At 38.4% G+C, this 19138-nt stretch overlaps 2 protein-coding genes across 6 annotated transcripts in view; one reads left to right on the forward strand and one right to left on the reverse strand.

Annotated features, from left to right (window-relative positions):
• Positions 1-159: 159 nt before the first annotated feature.
• Positions 160-18115, reverse strand: LOC100650193 (FMRFamide receptor). 4 transcript variants are annotated; one of them, XM_048404270.1, is made up of 6 exons: positions 17482-18115; positions 12849-12990; positions 4190-5036; positions 3146-3414; positions 2876-3065; positions 160-2444 (listed from the first exon to the last, which is right to left on the reverse strand). In XM_048404270.1, the coding sequence occupies exons 3-6, from the start codon at positions 4484-4486 to the stop codon at positions 1851-1853; spliced, it is 1350 nt and encodes a 449-aa protein (XP_048260227.1). In that variant the 5' UTR covers positions 4487-5036; positions 12849-12990; positions 17482-18115; the 3' UTR covers positions 160-1850. The 4 variants fall into 4 exon arrangements, with proteins under 4 accessions (XP_048260227.1, XP_048260226.1, XP_003394353.1 ...); XM_048404269.1 differs by having other exon boundaries at positions 15166-18115; XM_003394305.4 differs by lacking the exon at positions 12849-12990.
• Positions 5273-19138, forward strand: part of LOC105667146 — a 48387-nt gene continuing 34521 nt past the window's right edge. Inside the window, exon 1 of one of the 2 annotated variants that reach the window (XM_012320840.3) lies at positions 5273-5835. The gene's annotated coding sequence lies outside the window, so the exon portion shown is untranslated. The remainder of the gene's footprint in view (positions 5836-19138) is intronic. The other variant, XM_012320843.3, reaches the window with a different exon arrangement.

Raw genomic sequence — 19138 nt, forward strand, 5'->3', positions numbered from 1 at the left:
TTAAGAATGATGTAATTTCGTTGCCAAATGTTTTTTCTTTTAAATTCAAATCAATCAAAATTCATCACGAAGTTCTAACCAAATCAGTTCTCGTTTTCTGTATTTATACATATCATTTGTAACATTTTGTGTTGCTTATAAAAGTTTGTACGCTTGATAGAAATAATAGAACGAAATATATTGATAACATGTATATCTCCTTTTACATGAAATATTCTTAACAAAAGTATATCGAAGTTCACAGAAGAATTATTGCGACATAATATAAAAGAATCTAAACGATCTACTCATAGTAAATAATTTCAGGTACATGTTTGTATTCCATTCTAAAGTACTAAGGTATAGATCTAAAAAAATAAAAATACAGGCATACTTTTTTAGTTATGAGATAAAAGATTTCAATGAAGTGAATAACGTGCTTATTTTACACGGAGGGAAGACCGTTATATGACAAACATAAATATTAATTATTACATATATGAATGTTTTTATTTTTTTGATCAGTATAATACACCTTAGCATCTTAGAATAATAAGTGAGCTATAACGAATACAATATTTTTGTGTTTCAATGTTTCGGTTATACACATCCAAGTATTCTATTATAAATGACGTTTCGAAATAACCGAATCGTTTCGCGATCTAAATATTTATCTATTTTTTACCCTTTTCAAGATACAAAATCGAGTGAAATTTTATTCCTATCGTATTTGGATATTATTTACATTCGTTCAAGCAGTGTAAGCAGTGCTGAAGAAATGTTGATAATACTGTATTTGCGTAAATTTTTGATTCTTGTTTACAAATAAATTCAGCTTATTTATAAGAATAGGAGTAATGGGGAACGTTGATCTTATTTTGGTCATTTCTCTTTCAATGCCTGTTTTCAGAAAAGATAGTGGACATTATAGATATAACTTATACAACAAAAATAAGTCTCACCTATAAGTCTCTATTTAAACATATCAAAATAGTTTGAGTATATTTACAACTTGCTAAAATTTTTGTGAATTACAACAACGCGAGAATGCCTTTTTACATATATATGCGTTTCATAACTAATATATATATATATATATATATATATATATATCAATATAAAATTATTTCGTAACTGATATATATATATCAGTTACTTATAAGAAATAATTTTATGCTTGTATAAGGTAATCACTTCTTTTATACGTTTTGTAACAAGTAAACACGTACTGATTTATGTTTTGTTTTTTCAACAATATTCTTGTTACTGAATATCTTTTGTTTGTCTAATAGTCGAAAAATATGTTTTTTCAAATTTTATTATTTTCTTCCTAATTCGCGCATCAAACTTCGGAGAATGATGACCTTTTACACATATTTAAGTAATGTATATTCATTACGATGATAAAATGTCTCGTATACAATATGTACATTATGAAGCAGTTGTATGAAATCTGTGACAAAATGCATCGCATTTCTGAAATATCTGTGATTATTATATGATATTAAAGTCTTTATAAAAATAAGTATGTGTAAATTATTTTATCGATGGTAACTGTAAAAAAAAAGAAGAAGAAAGATAACAAGTGTACGTAAAACTTAAATAAAAATTGAAATAATTCAAGAGATTGAATTAATATTTAATAACATATGAGAATAAATTTACAATATCGATGCTGTTTTTTGTCCGAAAATTAACTAGCAAGACAGATAAACACCAATATTTTCAAGCTTATCTGATTACGTTCAATTTGAATGATTTTTGTACAAAAAGATTTTCTTATTTCATCTTGTTTGGTGCACAAAAGATATTCATTGTTATTCACGAATGATCGTCGACTTATTGCGATTAGATTAAATATTTAAGATTTATTACAAAGAAGAATTTACATCTTTTTTACTCCATCCATTCTGTGTACTTGATGTTGCGGAGATCTGACTAGGGCTTCTGACAGGGCTCCTTGCAGGATAATACACACAAGGTCCTGGACTGGCTGGTCTTGCTGATATTTTCACGCTTTGTCGCATACTGCCATTCGAGACATTGTTATTCCTGTTGATAGTACTCGATCTGTTTACGTGATAATGTCTGATAGAGTTCCTTAATTCTATATTGGTCATATTGGTAACGATCGACTCGTCGTAAGTTTGAAATTCTGGACTGTCTCTGCCAGGTCGGAATAACTTTGAATTGCAAAACAGCTTCAAAAATATCCTTTTGAATTTCCTACCGAAGATCACGTAGATAATGAAATTGATGCTACTATTAATTGTCACGAGAAGATTGCCTGTCTGCACCAACCAATGTGGCGGATCGCTGAAGAAGGTCTCGTGAATGTTTGAGGCTAGCGGTAGGATGTTACAGATTAGGAAAACGATCACCACGCAAAGCAACATGGTTGCTAGTCCGATTTCGCGTCTTTGATGTCGAGAAAGCTGTTGCAAATCTCTATTTGCTTTTCTCACCTGAAACATCGCATTATAATTTTATAATCAATATCTATTTGTAGTAAGAGGTAATTTATTTTTTAGAGCAGTGTTACCTTCGCTTGATTCGAAATGAAATAAATCTTATACGAATCAGATACAACAAATCAGCTTGTGAAAAAAGAGATGTAATTAATTTCGCATTCGCTCAGCTATGCAGAATGATTAAAACAAGTTCGCAATGATTCATAAAGATTCTGAATAGATATAGAAGATTGAAGAGAAATAGAGCTTAGTAAATAAAAGAGTGACTGCATGTGCAAGAGAATTGATACTCTGTATAATAACTTGGAAATAATAAATGGATTTGAAGTACTCTATGTTTTGAAAATAATAATAATTCGCGATATTAAGATATTACCGAAATTTTGGTTTTCTTTAAACGACACGACACGATTTATTTGACTTACCCTTTGGTAAATGGCAGCGTTGAATATCACCAAAGCAAGAAAGGGAAACAGGTAACAAATAAAGAAATACATCCAGTGGACGTAAATGGTGACATACAAGTCGTTGCGTCTCAAGTCTGCCGGATATATGCAGTATATAGTAACATTGTACTTCCAATGAACTTCCGCATAGTAATCTACCTCCCAAAATCTGTAAAAAAGATAAAAAGAATGTATTTTATATTAGTGATGTAATTCAAGCTTAAATCGGGTGGAAGTGAAATTACTCACTTTGGTAGATTGTAAAGAAAGGAAGATAGCACGATAGCCAATACAGCTACTCGAGCTCGTCCGTATGTACAAAAAGACCTAGCTTGTAAAGGATGACATACTGCGATATATCTCTCTAGAGTCACAGTTAGAGTCAAGTACACCGTTGCTATTTGCGCTACGCATGATAATGGATACAAGAATCGGACTATCTTCGGGTGCACGATGAACTTGTAGTCGAACAGCTGGCCAGTGTACGTGTAAATAACAGGTAAGCCGTAAATTAATATCTGAAAATGTCATAAACTTTCTTTTCACTTAATACTTTATCTTTTCTTTTTTTGCTTATCATTTTAGCGATATAACGAAAGCTGTTTAGAGTTTGATAAAAGCGAATTTTTCATTAACAATTAAAACGGATTTCTCTCTCTCTCTCTCTCTCACTCTCTAGAGTAATTAATAAATTGGATGAAGTCTCTAAAAACGTCATATTTTCGCGCGTATAAATTGTATTTAAATTATCTGCAGGTATCTTTATCCATCTATTATCTAAAATATCTTTTGATACTGATTTCGAAATTATGGCGATTCGTGAAATGTGACGATTTATAGATACGCGTATTTTTACCAAAATTAGAAATTCCAATTAACAATCATTATTTTTATTAATAATTAATATAGCATATGTATTATAACATGTTTGTGTCTTCGCTAGCATTTGACAAAGAGCAATAAATTAACGAGGTGTTCGTCGTAATCTGTATCCAAGTAACTTTATTCCAGAGATTGGCCCGTAGTTATAAATTCACGGTGACTGAACGTTCGTATATTCTATCGCGCAAAGAATTATGTATCTCCCATTTGCTTTGTAAGTGGTTGCAATTTAAGATTCTTCTTTACCTAGTCCTTTTAAGCTACTCTCTCGTCTTTAGAAGATAATGGTGGCGTAAATTTTTTAAAGTTTCAAGTTGAGCGTTTAGTAACTTCCGTGTAAAATATTTTGTCGACACGATTCAAAAGTGATCGTTCAGTTCTTTAAACGTTCCGACTAACAAACTTACTTACCGAAATGATAATTAAGACGGTGTCGCATCTGGCTAGGCCAATTAACAAGTAATTGATGGACGATTTCATTTGCGGCCTCGAGAGAATGATCATCGAAATCGCGTTACCGAATATCCCAAAAAGACCGATCAGGTTCATCAGCACGCCATAGATAATGAAATCAAACAGACCGTTCGAATTGATTTCTTGTTTACATTCGAGTGGTTCTCTCGTGGTCTCTTTAATCGATAAATTTTCCAATAATTGTCCAGCATCGTAGTAACTGGTGCTGTTGAAAATTTTTAGGCTTGTTTCCATCGTTTTCAAGTATCTTCGTTTTCTCTTTTCACCCGATTCTTCATCAGTCTTTTTCTTTATTTCCTTTCAATCTCATGCTTCACTCTTCAAAAATATTTCTTGTCTTTATCACTTATATACATATCAGTACCTATGAAATTAGATCGTTTTTTCACTGTAGATTTTTCTTTCAGGAGAAGATTCACTCGGGAATGAATTTGTCTTTGTTACTTTGCTTCGAACGATTTAAGCTTATGTTCGATTCAATTCTTCAGTACGTAATCTTAATACGTTCGTCTTATTATTATTTTAATTCGACTCTCACTACCTTTTGACCTTGTGAGAGCCGAGAACTAATAGTTTTGGTAACATGACGAATATTTTATCGAGATCCCAAAGTGTTATCTAGTTTCGTATCGTTCTCGTGTGTTCTGAAACAGTATCGATTCTAATTCGATTTGCTTGATCTTCATGACAGTTTTGTTAATTTCTTGTGTGTACATCTGCGATATATTATAATTTCACAGTTTGATACTCGTCTCCCTATTTCCAGTTTTCTATTTCTAGGAATCTGTAATCGAAAAATATGAAATGTAATTTCTCATTTGTTTTTATTGACTGCAATATACGTAATACACATTTAAGTAAGTATATACGTATATTTATGTATGTATATGTATATGTATATAATAAATACATGTACGTAAATATTATAATATAAATATAAACATTTTAATTTAATTCTTATAACTTGTATTGATATAATAATAAATAAATGTAAAACTATATAATATGTATAAATGTATATATGTATCGTGTGTAATGGAAATAAAATTCTAATATGCACCGCCAGAGATCGGGATTGTCGCGCCCTGTTTCTCTTTAAAAGACAATACAACGCGCATTGGAACTTATGTAACTTATGTTATGTGTCCTTAATCGCGTAACATTCAAAAACCGTGCGTCAAGTGTTGATCGAATTGACCGAAAGTTTGTCGGCTTTCCCGACGCGAAAACAATACATATGTTTCTATATCGCGGAAGTGTATTTGTAGGCATTGACATCGACCTTATTCGGTAAACAGTAGCAGCGGAGAGAAGGGACTAAACGTAACTGGCGAACCACATCCACTATCTGTGATCCAGTGATTTCGTGAGTTTCGAGCTTCAATGGTTCAACCGATAACAAAGCTTTAGATATCAACGGTGAAGTGAAACGAACGAGCGGAATGAACGAATTATGAAAGTACAATGAGAGGAAAAAACGAAGCCGTGTTTTACAACAAAACGAGAGAGTTTGAACGCTTGCCTGCCATTTTACATCGAAAAGGCCGGTCGGATTAAGAAGCTGCGACGCTACTAGAGTGTCTGTAAGTCAAAGATCTTAGAAGTTTTTATAAATAATGCATGCGTAGAATATATAGCGGCGCACGAAAGTGTTTGAACACTGATAAAAACTTTGCACGAATAATTTTTAAAAGTCTATTAGCGCTATAACGACACAGTGCCATCATGGTAAATCGGTAAAATTTTAAACGAATCTGCAAATGTATATAGAAATTAAAAGATATTCGTTGCAATCATACATGCATTTAAGACCATTATTCTCGTTTTATCATATTTATTTATGTTTGCGATAAATGCCTCTTCTACGTTTCTACATTTTTCGATCGACTTTGTGATTTTTCGATGAATTAATTATAAGATTCTTGGAAATCATCTTCAAGAAGTTTCGTATAACTCATATATACAGTATGTATAGCGAACAATTTTCTGTACTAACATAGGTGTCCGAATATTTTCGCGAATCACTGCATTTGTCGAGACGAAGTATCAACCTGTGGAAATAGCGAGAACTTTCTATACAGAAAAGTTTAATAAATTTAATAAAGGGATTAATATCTAGGGATCTAAGGATATCGATTGGTAAAGCAAGTTGGTACGACATAGAGGGCAAGGCATCGCTGTTAAATCGATCGAACGATCGGTTCGATACAATTTCCGCCATTTCGAGTATCGATCGGTACGTTTCAACCAATCGTTGATTCGTCCTTTCCTAATGTCCATGTCGTTGATTTTGCGAACGAACGAGAGTTTCCCTTTTTGATACAATACCGATTCAACGCATCGATGTACCGTTGTTTTCGATAGAAGCTATCAAATGCCGTTTAAACTTGAAAGCGTCGATTCAGGTTCGTTTTAGACAGTTTGCAGGCAAATTCGCAGCGATAGACAGTTTAGTGGACGAAATAAAGTAGAAACGATCGAGCGTTTATCATTGACAAGCGATTAAACTCGATATCTTCGGTTGGCAAAAAGAAAGAGCAAAAGAAAAGAGAAATGTAAGAAGAAAGAACGGGAAAGAAAAGTTTTCGAAGCAAGAATCGAGACCATTTAAGAAATTTAACTTTATCGCGTATCTCTCACGAATGTGCTGCACGAGCGAGAGTCTCATTGGCAACGCTTACGTTTTTAATCAAACTTTTGAGGAGCCAAGTGCCGTCGTTCGCTTTTGTTCTCGCGAAATTCTAGTTTCTTGTTCTGGATAAATTGTCACGAGTAGAGTGGTAAAGGGTGGTAATATGACACCCAGTTTTATATTTCTTCCTAAAATCTGATTGATAACTTAAACTGCTTTAAACCTTCGCGTAAAATGTTCGTAAACTAACAAGGTTATCTCTGACGAATGGCAAAAAAAGAAAGAGAAAGTAATTAAAGGTAGAAGAAAAACAATTTAATCGAACGTCACATGCTCTATGAAAAGAAGTCGTTTTTGGGGCTTGTACAAAAGCGAGGGTAATATGGCTCCCTGACAAAAATCATTTTTTTAAGATCAAAAATAAATAAAGCAAATTCTTCTGCTTATATACAAAAATCACACCGCATATTCTTTCTTTATCGCACGATGCGCATTCACTATGTGCTCGTTATGAGAATATCCTTTTTTTAAGCTGTAGAACCTTCTCGATCTCCGATAAATATTTGTCCGCGGCACTTGTCTATGTGATTATAATATGAATAAAAAATGAAACAACATTAATATGTTAATGGAGAGCAATATGCTCCCCGGGGGCTATATTACCCTCTGTTACGGAGAGCCAATATATCAACACGCATAATTTCGAAAACTCTAGCTGTTCTCTTGAAAATATCAAAGATCGAGCGATCGTGCTTGCGTCTAGTTACAGGATTCGGCCGAATAACACGTGAAAGTGCGAATACTACGCGATTTCTTGCGGAAAGCTAAGAAAAAAGTATAGAACAACATGTTTACACACTCGGCCTAGTTTTCGAGAAAATGGTGTTTGAAAATTTATCAAGTATGCTCGAACATGGCTAATCGACAGGAACTTTCATTTTACATTGTGAAAATAAGTCGAAAATGGAGAATAAAATTCTTCCGTTTAAAGCTTCATTTTCAAGAAATAGGATTTGAACACGTTTAGTAAATCGTATTATCTCTCGTGGTACGAATTTGTCGCAGTACGTCCATGTTCTCCGCTCTAATTGGAGAATCACTTTCGCGCAATTTATTCTACAAGTTCGAATCGCTTATTACGTAGTCGTAACATTTTAAATAGATTTCTTAAATAATTGATCGTTTTTGGCAGTTCGAATATTTATTCAGCGAAAGCGTTTAGAATTCGTTAAGCGATAAAAATTACGTCTATATCGTGGTATCTTAGTTGAACATAATAATCGACATTACGCGACGATGGTAGAGACGCGACTGAATCGAAACAATTAGAAACATTGTCGAATTATTTTCCGAACTCGGTAAGTAAATACATCGACCCACCGTGACTAAGCACGAGAATATATTCGGACCATAGTCGTCACGTTTTATCTATTTTATGGAAAATCGTGTTCACTCGTGCGAAATAGTCGCTGCCTCGTTTAACCTGAATTATCTTGAAAATTTTTCACGATGCCGGTAGTCCGTAATGGAATTGCTTGAAATTCACTCGTGAATTAGCTTTTGCGGTATATTGGATTTTGAGGAAGTTAAGTAACTATCGTCGTTTTATCGTGACGCATAGCGGGTTCCTCGCGAGAACATTACGCAGAAATTATCATCATCTTCTATAAATATTCGTTAGACATAGTTTCGTCTTTGAGGCAGCCAAATAATAGCTACGCATACGAGCTACGCATCTTTTACAAGGGCTGCAAGTTTGAACCAATTTTTGCGGATATATCTCTAGTTAATTTTGATTGCGTGCAAATGACACGGAGAGATACTCGGTGACCGAGTACACGGTGCATCAGCCACGTCGCTTTAATCACCATTAAGGCTAACGACTGCGTACATCGTTGCTTGAATTAACAGTTTAATGAAAACGTCTCATCGGGTTGGCCTCTCGTTGCATAAAAATGAATCTGCCGATGTTGGTTCTTTTATCCGCACTATGGTATCCAGATGCTTTCTCGTTGTTTCGTTTTGTGATGCAAGTTTCATAAAGCGGTCTATGAATGTTTCATTCAACCTTCGACAGAATTATGCTATCTTATCGACAATAGCGGAAATGGAGCTCTCTCTTTTACGGGACGTAAATTAGGTTGGTCGAACTTGTACGAATAGTTTTCGTAATATCGTTCGGGAAATAGATATAGAGGAAAGTACGTAATTCTCGCATGAAATGGTTGGAAGTATGGATGCGGTAACCTCGGTGTAACGATAAGATCAATATCGATATTGGTTTTCAACCAGGACGGCGAACCAAATTATGTTATCATAATTAATGACTGAGTCGTAATTACGGCAAGAAGACTAATAAAGTCGTTAAGACATCTTCGACCTTAAATTATTATTTACGGGCTTGTACTTGTTACGGTTCGTCAAACGACCGCGCAATTCACTGACGGTATCGAAGAACTCGATGAATATTTCTTTTTCGATTCCGAATATTCTTCGAATCGTCGTAATTAATTCTATAAATTGCTATTATACGAAAGGAAAGTTTGATATCGGTGTTACATTTACAAAATGTTAGATACTATTGGTCGAAGTATTTCGAGCTGCTAACTCCTTTTCGTTTCCACTTTTGCGCAATGGTAGTTGTCGAGAGAATAATTCACGGTTAAAGGCGATATTTATATCGTTGTATCAGCTACGCGTACAAATGCACAACTAGAGATATTGATAGATCAGAGTGAAATGGCTGACGAATAATCACTATATGTTTACAAACGGTAGAACAGCGGTTTCGTATCAGCAGCGAACACGATTCTTCGAATTTACGTTTTCGTAAATTCCTGACCGCAAAGTCAACGAGACAAAAGTGGTGTTTCATTAAATCGACTTTGGTAAATCGGTCGCATTGTGTCGAGGCTACTGATCTCGTTGCTCTTGCAAAGTGGAGCAGCCAGGAAATGAGACGGTATTACCGTCACTTATAAGTAATAACCTCCAAGTGTGAACAACATCTAACGTGTCTTCTCACTCATACACAGCTATTAGGAAGCTAGAAATCGTGTCACGAGTTTTAGCACGGTTTTTCCTTGAAAAGGAAAACTCGATAGCCGTAGGAAAGAAAGTTTCGACTTGCAAGATATCGCGTTCATTCATCGTTCATACTTTTTTTTCTATTTTTCGCGTAATGTTCTTTTTGATACGTGTGCTTGTTTTCATTTTTTTCTTTTACGATTGCTGTCGTTCAACTAGAAGCAGATGGCTCGAATCGAGCCTTCGCGGTCGCGTCATTGTCAAAAATATAACGGTACACGTTCGTGTAACGAGAAATACGAAAGAGTCAGCTGCTGCTGGATTGTCGTTCGGTTTCATTGGCCACGGAAAGTGGAGTAACCGCGGCACGAGATGGGAATGCGATAAGTGGTAACAGCCGTTTAAGATCAGACGGCGTGTCTCCGGTCTCCGTTACGTCCTCCTTTTACACACATCAACAAAACTAAATTCACTGGATCTGCTTGGTACTATCTTCTTTCTCTCTTTCTTGGTAGCATTCGAACACGAGGTAACTGGCGCTAGGTTGGGATGGATTAACAGAAAGAAAATATCGCTGGTATCATTTTTAGACGTGTACCGTTTCTCGCCACTCAGAATTTTATTTTTCAAAAGATCCAGACACGATCGTACGTACAAAAGTGGCACGATGGCATGTGGATTATTTTCGGTACGCTATAGTCACTGTGTTCTACGAAAACCTCGTCATTCTTACGCACGTGCCATTTCGTAAATGTCACGGCTTTCGGGAAATTTTTCGCCTTTAATTTCCTTCTGTCTTCGAGTATGTTTCTTCGACGAGTATTGGGATTCACGATGGTCGCTTACGTTTACGATACTCGCTTCATTTACGAAACGGAAATTGCTTATCGAAAGCGTCGAAAAGTATCAGACTGGAATTTTTTTATTCGTAGGAACGAACGAGTAACGGAGGAACTACGAGCGCGAATGATTAGTTGATCGTAAACGTCGCGTCGATGTTTGAAAGTGAAATAGAAAGCTGTGAACATCTGGCGATTAATTGAAAGCGAAGGAGAGTGTTACAGCGATGTCATAGCAGAGTTATAGAATCGTTTACAGGTAGCGTACGTATCTGCTAATCGGCAAATTTTCTCGTAAACATGCTGAGTTTCGAGTTTACGAGGTCCGATCCAAATTTCACAATCGCCAAGGCCGTGCAATCTCTCGTACTTCGCGATATTCTATCCGCGTGCACAGTGTTTCGCGTTAAAATTAGATAAGAAGTTCCTATAGTTGACTCAGAGTCGAAGCGAGAAGAGTCGAAGACTGAAGCTACACGTATTTTTAGAGGGTTGGCAATAACGAAAGCGACAGCTGACCATTTTATCGAGCCGACGATAAGCTTTTTCGATATTAATCGTGTCGTCTCGTTTCTTTTTTTCCGTTCCGCTTCTCGCGTACATCTATCGCGAGTGTACGATTTTTTCAGAACCATCGCGTTATTTACATTGAAAACAAATTCCTGCATCACGAGCGTGCTACACGTTGCTCGGCGTTAAAACGAGATCTCGGAATCGAGAAGTAGCGATCTTTTATCTTTCTTTGCCATTGTTTAGCCTACTTTTTGTGTTTCTTCTTTCTAAATACATCTCGGATAAATTTCAAATTTTCCAAGAATATTTCTGGTTAAGTGGGTGGAGATAGTAGGCAATTCTGCTCCAAATACTCGTTGGTTCTCTTATATCTCTGATAGCTGGAAAGAATTTATCATAAAATTCCTTAACGTTCCTTCTCCGTAAGCTCCACTTAAGGCGACCTATGACGCATCTTCTTCGTCAGATTGAATGGCTCTTTTTTCTCATCCGTCTGTTTCTAGCCGAGCCGGGACATCGATTACAAGGGAACGGTTTAAGCTGTCGACTATAAAGACGTGGATTTGGCAGCGCTTAAGAGAGTCTCTGTTATCTTGATCGTTCGTTCGAGACACGACGCGTACTGTCAGACTCTCGGGGGAGATCAAACATGATTATTTACCTGGCTAATCTTCACCTTTGTCATTCGAACATAGACCTTGCCTCTGCTTGTCTTGCTTCTTCTCGTGTTTCTTTTTTTTATTACAGGAGAAACGCGAGAGAAGTTTGAAAGGCAGACAGAACGTCTAGGGAGACTCGTACCTCTGCTTGCTTTACGTTCCCACAGTTACTCGCTTCTTACTTTACGCCTCAAACACGATAAAATTGATGGAACGCGATAAATTACCTTTTATCGTACGTTTCACCATGGTAAATAGATCTCTCTGATTATCAAAGAAGAGCGGCAACGTTGAAAATCGATATCCCTTAAGATTTAGGTATAACGAGTTTAGGTTTGTTCAAATTTCCGCGAATCTTTTGTTTTCTTTTCGTTCTATGCTATTTTATTAACCAATGGGCGTGATCGACTGTTTTTTCGCTTAATAATTTTCTCTTTGTGCTCGTAGATATTACAGAGATAATTTAAATTCCTTTATCCTTCTTCTCGTCGTAACAGCTTATTTATTATAAAACGGAAATTAATAAAGTGTCTTTCTGTAATCGCGCGAGATAAAATTCCGTCCACTTAGAATTTCTCTCGAAATTCGATGAAGAGGCAATCGGTTCCCTTCCATTCCGTGTTTGATCCTGGCCTCGGGTGATGGTACGATAAACGAGATAAAGAAAATTGCCTGGTGTGTGGCGTCACGTAAATACCTTTAATGCGTATACGTTACCTTCCACGAGAAAACTCGATAAAAATGATTTTTCCACTCGCAACTTTATTGTTATATTATACGAAGGTAATTTTCCGACGTCAGTTGCAACGGTGACTAGTAAAAAAATTTTATCGAGCGAATACGTGATAAACGTTTAACGAATTCTTAATTGATTATCGATCGATGGATAAATTATACGCAATAGTCGGATAAATGGCCAAACTTACCCAATAGTTATAAATAATTACGGCTACGAATTAAATTGAGCAATGTCGGTCGTTTCCACTTGAGAACTGTTTTGTTCGACGGTATCATCGGGTATTAATGTAATTGGAAAAGTCTTCTATCGAAGGGGAACTCCGCTAATCCCTGTTGGACGATAATTAAAAAATCATAGAAGCAAGTGATCAACGTGAGCTAAAGTTTGACGAGATTCTGCGCACCGTGTGCATGAGATAGAGAAACGTTTCACATACGAGATAAAAGCGACGATCGCAAAATTTCTATTAATACGAGAGAGGTATGGTTAACATCCTACATGGCAAGAATTTAACTGAAATTTTCCATAAACGTGTGACGTCGTTTAATGAAACGACGCGAACGATGCGAATAAAATTTTAGAATGCAAGCGTAATATCCATACTGACGTAAATTGCGTTTGATAACGATTTTTTCTTCCTATTGTCCCTTTACGAGCATCGTTAAGCTGCTAAAACTTTTAACAAAGTAGTTCTCCTTTTAGGTGAATTTTACCATATCGATTCTTCTTTCATCGTTTCTTCGATGTACTTTGTGGATAATCATCGATGGAACCTGCACGGTATCCGAGGACTTTAATCAAATAGGTTATTCCAGCCCTTCGTGGAAGATACTCGTTTGGAGGAGCAAGTCGGTTACCGGCGTATAAGCATCGACGAATTTTGTGAAAAAACACAACTAGATTTTGATCGTTTCAACGGATTGTCTTAATTCCAGATCTTTCGATATAAACAAGCGTTGCTCGAACCAGAGCGATTTTTCGCTCCGTTAAACGCCGAAATCACAATGAATCAGCAGCACAGTTTTGCGTTTGCCGTTTCATATTGTTCGTTCCTCCTTGCTTCGTGATAAATGACTAATTAATTCGTCAGGAATACGAGCAATATCGAAGTACGTTGAGCCAAAGATGATTAATCGCAGACTGATGCGATTTATTCTTTCGTCGAAGCTTTCGCTGCTGACAAGATTTATCAGTGTTTCCGAAACTCTGTGACGCAAAGAAATTATTCGCATTTGTCCGAAATACTTGGCTCGTTTTTCGTACCTAGATGTGAAAATTGTTTTCGAACAAAGTTACACGTATCGAGGCTATGTGAAAAATTAGACTTTCTTACACAAATAGATCGTCGTTGAAAAAGGAAATTCGCGTACCCTCTGACCGTATCAACGTTTAATCTTTCCCCAATGGACTTCGCCGACTTGGCCGAGTAGAACCGATTGACACCGAAATCTTAGCCGTAAATCGCAAATTTAGGAGCGTTACGGTCATGTTCGCCTCGACGTGGGACCACCTACATCGCGTTTTATTTGCCGTCGCGTTATCGGAATGGTCTCTCGGTCTGGCTGTCGTTACGACTACCGAAATGTGTTTGAAATCGCGAAAAAATTATTCTTCGATCGCCGTTGCTCCTGCCTTACGCGTTTCGTTTATATCGCGTAGACGACCATCGTGTTCTCACGCGTCACTGTTTCCACAAATCAAACTGTCATGTTTTTCCCTTTGGCGCTGCCGAAACGCTTGGAAAAGGCAAGAAAAAGCTTTACGACGATATCCGCGGATGTTTATCGAAATGGTAGAACGCGAAATATCGATGGATCAAAGGTCGATTAATACTCTACGATAGATACGCTGGACTCGCTGAAATTCGAAATCACAGGAAATATTTAATCAGCGTCGGTATGCATCGATATGCATATCGGTGTAACGAATTTCTCGTTGTTTGGCGATACAGCTATCGAATAGGTTCGGGCGACGGAACGCACTTGTTTCGATCACCGAATTCCCGTTAATTATTGCGCAGTCACGAAACAGTTGATCGAATATGTTATTAGTAGACTACGGATTTTTACGCAAATTCGTGCTCTTCAAAATATAACGAAGAAAGTAGAACCTCGGTAGAAAATTGTCCCATTTATCAAGTATCGAGTATCGTAGAAAGCGTCGTACTTTGAGTATTTTGTATATTTTTTCATACTATGCGTATCTTGTGCAATTTTACGCTTTCAAATTTCTCGTAGATGCGTTAAAACCTGCATTCCGGTTTATCAAAATCAATACTTGTCTGTTTTGGCGAAATTAATCTACGGGGTTAATTATCTACTGTGCTCAATAAATATACGTATTAATATTAATTCCCCTTCGCATGTTTCGACAGTTAGGTTTGCTAGGTTTTTCGTCCTTTCAATTACATCGAACATTTCGGTAACGTTTAAATCTATCGTGCAATTTCTCGATTACGTTTAAAGATAGGCAGAATATCGTTAATGGTAATTCGACGTGCTCACCTGGGTGAATGGCGACGTATCAGCCCGCGCATCCAGATGCGCGTATTTGCATATCGTGAAACCGTGACATAATTAATCGACTCTCGCGGTGACTAACAATCGTCGCTATCGCGTGTGAGAGCGAATCATAGGATGAATCGCGGGAATGTACGTAAAAGGAATCAGAGTCGCAAGTCGATGCGTGTCCGCGATCACGCGCGTCTCGGAGATTATCGTCAGATGCTGCAGCGTGTCCTTCCTTTCATCGATTTTTGGGGTGTATAGATACGTACATCGCGTTTCCTTCTGGCTGCCGACGTGCCAAGATTCGCGAAATTCTATTCGCTGTACGAGACCGATTAAAATTTGTTAGTGGGAAAGAGCTGCTGTTAAGCTTAACCAATACGGGACAAGTCGAGTTCTTTCGATCACAATGGAACGAACAAGACCGTACGTTAAATCGTTCGCTCGAACGAGAACTTGCACACCGTTCTGTATAAAAGTTCTTGCAAACTTTGCTTCTCTATGTCTTGTACTTAAAGGAGATCTACTGGTTTACGTTGAAATCGCTGAAACAATGTTTCTATCGAGTATTTGATAACTGCATCGTTCCACTTTGTTAGCTTCGTCGATTAAAATCACCGCTATCTCGGACGTTTCACTCTTACTCTTCGTTCGCGTTGCATGTCTGTTCACGAGGCGAATTATCATCGCTGTACGCGCTCTTCGTCCACGTAGATAATCGTAAGTTTAATTTCTTTCGATAGACGTAATGCGATTCCCTTGGCGGTCGACGACGTCCAAGGGATCTGAAATCGTTTGCTTCGAAAGTCGATTATGATTGTTCCCGTTGAACCCGGACTTTCTCGGGTTCTTCTGTTTGCCTCTTGAGAAAAAGTGGGAAGGTCAAACGGGTAGATTGTTGCCATCCGTTCGTCCCTTATCGCAATATCGTGGTATCGAAGCGGTTTTCTTTGGACGGTCGTTTCGCGTTAACGCGATCGATTGGTCCTCGAGGCTACGATCTCTTTTTGTGTCTCTTCCGTGTGAGATCGTGAGAATGATCGCTGTTCGGGAAGCCGAGATAATCGAGTTTATCCCTCTGCGATTGCTACTCGCCATAGGGATCACGGTATTATCGAATTCCCCTTTACCGTTCTTCTTTGCATCCCGACGCCTCGACTTTGCCGCTTTCTTCTGTGATTTCACCAGATTTCACACGAATTCGTTCTTCGTTAATCGAACCGTTCTGCTATATGGCAATCCCGGGTTCATTGAAATTCGACGCGACACGTTGAAATTATCAATTTCTTCGAGAACTGGAAAAAATCAGTCAGAAGTAACTGTCTCGCGGTTTATCGGCCATTGCAAAAGGCGAGACGAACGAGAAAGCACAGCTTCTGTGACGATGATTCCCGCTAAAATGTAATTTCGTGTTCGCTGGTGAAATAGTTCCGCGTCGCGCAATGCCGTGCAATTTACATTTGATTCGCCCCTTCGTTGAAACAAACTTTGCTCGGCCATTGTTTTGCCTCGACGGAAATCGATTCTTCTATTAATCACCGATCCGGATCCGTTCTGTTTCCGAGTTTGAATCGCCAACAAAATTCATAAAACTGTAATTAACGTGTCGATGCTATACCGTATGGAAACATACGGTTTCTTTCTTCCGGTGGTTGCGAGCGATTCTTTTTCCATAGCAAAACTCTTCGAAACGTGACACTTAGTATCTCGCTAGTTTGTCATTCGTCCACCACAATTAAAACGTCTCCGTGAAAGAATGATTGACTTTTCACGAAACCCGGCGATTTTTATGCGATTGACCGAAGTTACACTCGCCATAACCGCAAGACAAAGTCCGAACGAACAAGCGAAGGAATCGAACGAATTCCAACGAATCCTAGCGGAATGAGTACTGGTAGAAAAAGGTGGTCAAGTGGAACGTTATCGAGAAACGTTATCGAGACGCTAGTAATTAATTTCTACCGCGATTTCGATCTAGATAGCGAGCAGACTTGATAATCGAAAAAGGGTCGGTTATCCGTAACGAGGGAAAACGCCTTTTCGGAGCAACGGCTTGCTAAGAGGCTCGAGCTTTGATATTTGGACACTCGATACTCGAACGACGACACCGAGTCTGCTTATACCTACTTAAACACATCGCGAATCGCATCGTCGGAGGGAGCGAAGATTGATAGAAATGACTGTAGGCGTAGGAACGTGGGAATAGTTAGGCGCAATATTAATCATGAGGAAATTTTGATTGGAAAAGCGGTGGTGATATCGCGACGATATGATATTTTAAAACAGCCGCGTATCTGTGTTCCATTTTCGCACCTTCGAAAAAGTTTCTTCCTGATATCCCGTATATATTGCTTCGTCGTTGCACCAGCAGCGATATCTTCAAACACAGGCTACACTTTCGAACTTTGCAAGATTCTTCGAGCGCTGTTTTTCACCGATGATTCGAGAGACGCTTCGTGTCCCTCGCTTCCTTGACGCGATGCAATTTTTAATCACGCTTACACCTTACTCGTTCGTTCATACGTCTCTTTGTCGTTTTGTTGGCACCTGGAACCGGACGAAAGGTTTCGTTCTAAAATTATCGTCGCACGCCCGTCGATATATCACTTTGCCCCGAATCTTCGTTCAGAATTTTACTCGAGTGCCGCTATCTCGTTTGTTTTCTTTTTTTAGCCGGGCGAATCGCGCAAATTCGATCCCGCCAGCCCGAAGCGGACTTTCGATTCGCTGAAAAATTTCTTACGATCCGTTTCGAGTCTTTGTACGGCGTTCCCGCGTTGAAAAATTCATTTTCACATTTGTAGCTTGCAATTGAAAAGATGAATTTTCGCGAATCCCTCGTTTCTTCGTTCGAGGTCGTAAAGTCGACACGCAGTCTCGGAGCGCTTGCAGCGCACTGAGTGCTCCACTAAGAGAATGATCCGAGCACAAGAGCATTCGCGAACGCACGACGAGTGACCCTGGCAGTGGACGCCGCCTGCGCGGTTTCTCCTCCCTCTCTCTCTTTCCCCTACCAGCATTACGTCACTCCGTCTTTGTTCTTCTCGCTATCGTCATAGTTTTTCATTTCCATCCTTCCTCGGCTTCTTCCTCGTCCCTTGTTTTTACCCTTTGTTTCTTTCGTCGCTTCATTTTTACGCGTCGTTTCCATTCTTTCCTATTGTCTTCTGTTTTTTATTTTCCGCTTTTCCCTTCTGTCGTCTCTTTTTACGACGTCGTTCCCCCACGAGGATCAACCCTCTGTCTCGCTGTTCTTTCTTCCTTTAATCTCGTTCGATCTGCCAGTCTCTCTCTCTCTCTCTTCTCCCCCTCTCCGATTTCGTTTCTAGTTCTTGGCTCTGTTTTCTCGCCGCCCACTCTCTCGCCCGCGTATTTCTCCACCTTTCCTCTCTCTTCCTTTCGCTTCGATTCGTCTCGTTCTCGTTCGACCTCCATCCTTCTCTATCTTTACTTTCATTCATATCGCGACGCGACGTCAGAGCCGGCTCGAAGGATCGATCTACGCGGTGCTTGACCTACCGGCATTGGTTCTTCGATCGTTAATCGTACCTCTCGTCCGATCTTGTACGTTTCGCCCTTCGATGCTTCCGATTCCATCGTGGAAAGCGTGCTCGCGCGGCTAAGATACAGCGATTAATATGCAAAGCTTCTTACGAGACTGCTTGAATCCCGAGACTACTCTTTTATTTTTGTCTCTCGAAATCCAGTTAGTACTCGGTACGTACGATAAGCGCGATCTTTCCTCCCTGTCGCCTTAATCTTCTCTTTTCGTTAATATACCGTTCCTCGGAGTAGCGTAAGCGTTTCCTCGACCGCAACAATTTTCGTCTTTCGACCGCAAAATCTGCATAAATATTCGTCTGCCGAGGCTACCTTGCATTCGGGAAATGCGAGCAAAGACGAACAACCGGAGATTCCTCGAGCGATTTTAGCATTTTACCGCGTAACAGGCTCGATTAATTACAGTATC

This window comes from Bombus terrestris, chromosome 3 (genome assembly GCF_910591885.1).
Source record: "Bombus terrestris chromosome 3, iyBomTerr1.2, whole genome shotgun sequence".
Taxonomy (NCBI): Eukaryota; Metazoa; Arthropoda; class Insecta; order Hymenoptera; family Apidae; genus Bombus; species Bombus terrestris.

Excerpts from the sequence above, each read along its gene's own strand:
- LOC100650193 (XM_003394305.4), bottom strand. The coding sequence starts at position 4,486 with ATGGAAACAAGCCTAAAAATTTTCAACAGCACCAGTTACTACGATGCT. Across the intron at positions 3,415-4,189 it reads CCGTCTTAATTATCATTTCG|ATATTAATTTACGGCTTACC; the intron begins GTAAGTAAGTTT and ends TGACATTTTCAG. Across the intron at positions 3,066-3,145 it reads TTTCTTTACAATCTACCAAA|ATTTTGGGAGGTAGATTACT; the intron begins GTGAGTAATTTC and ends TCTTTTTTACAG.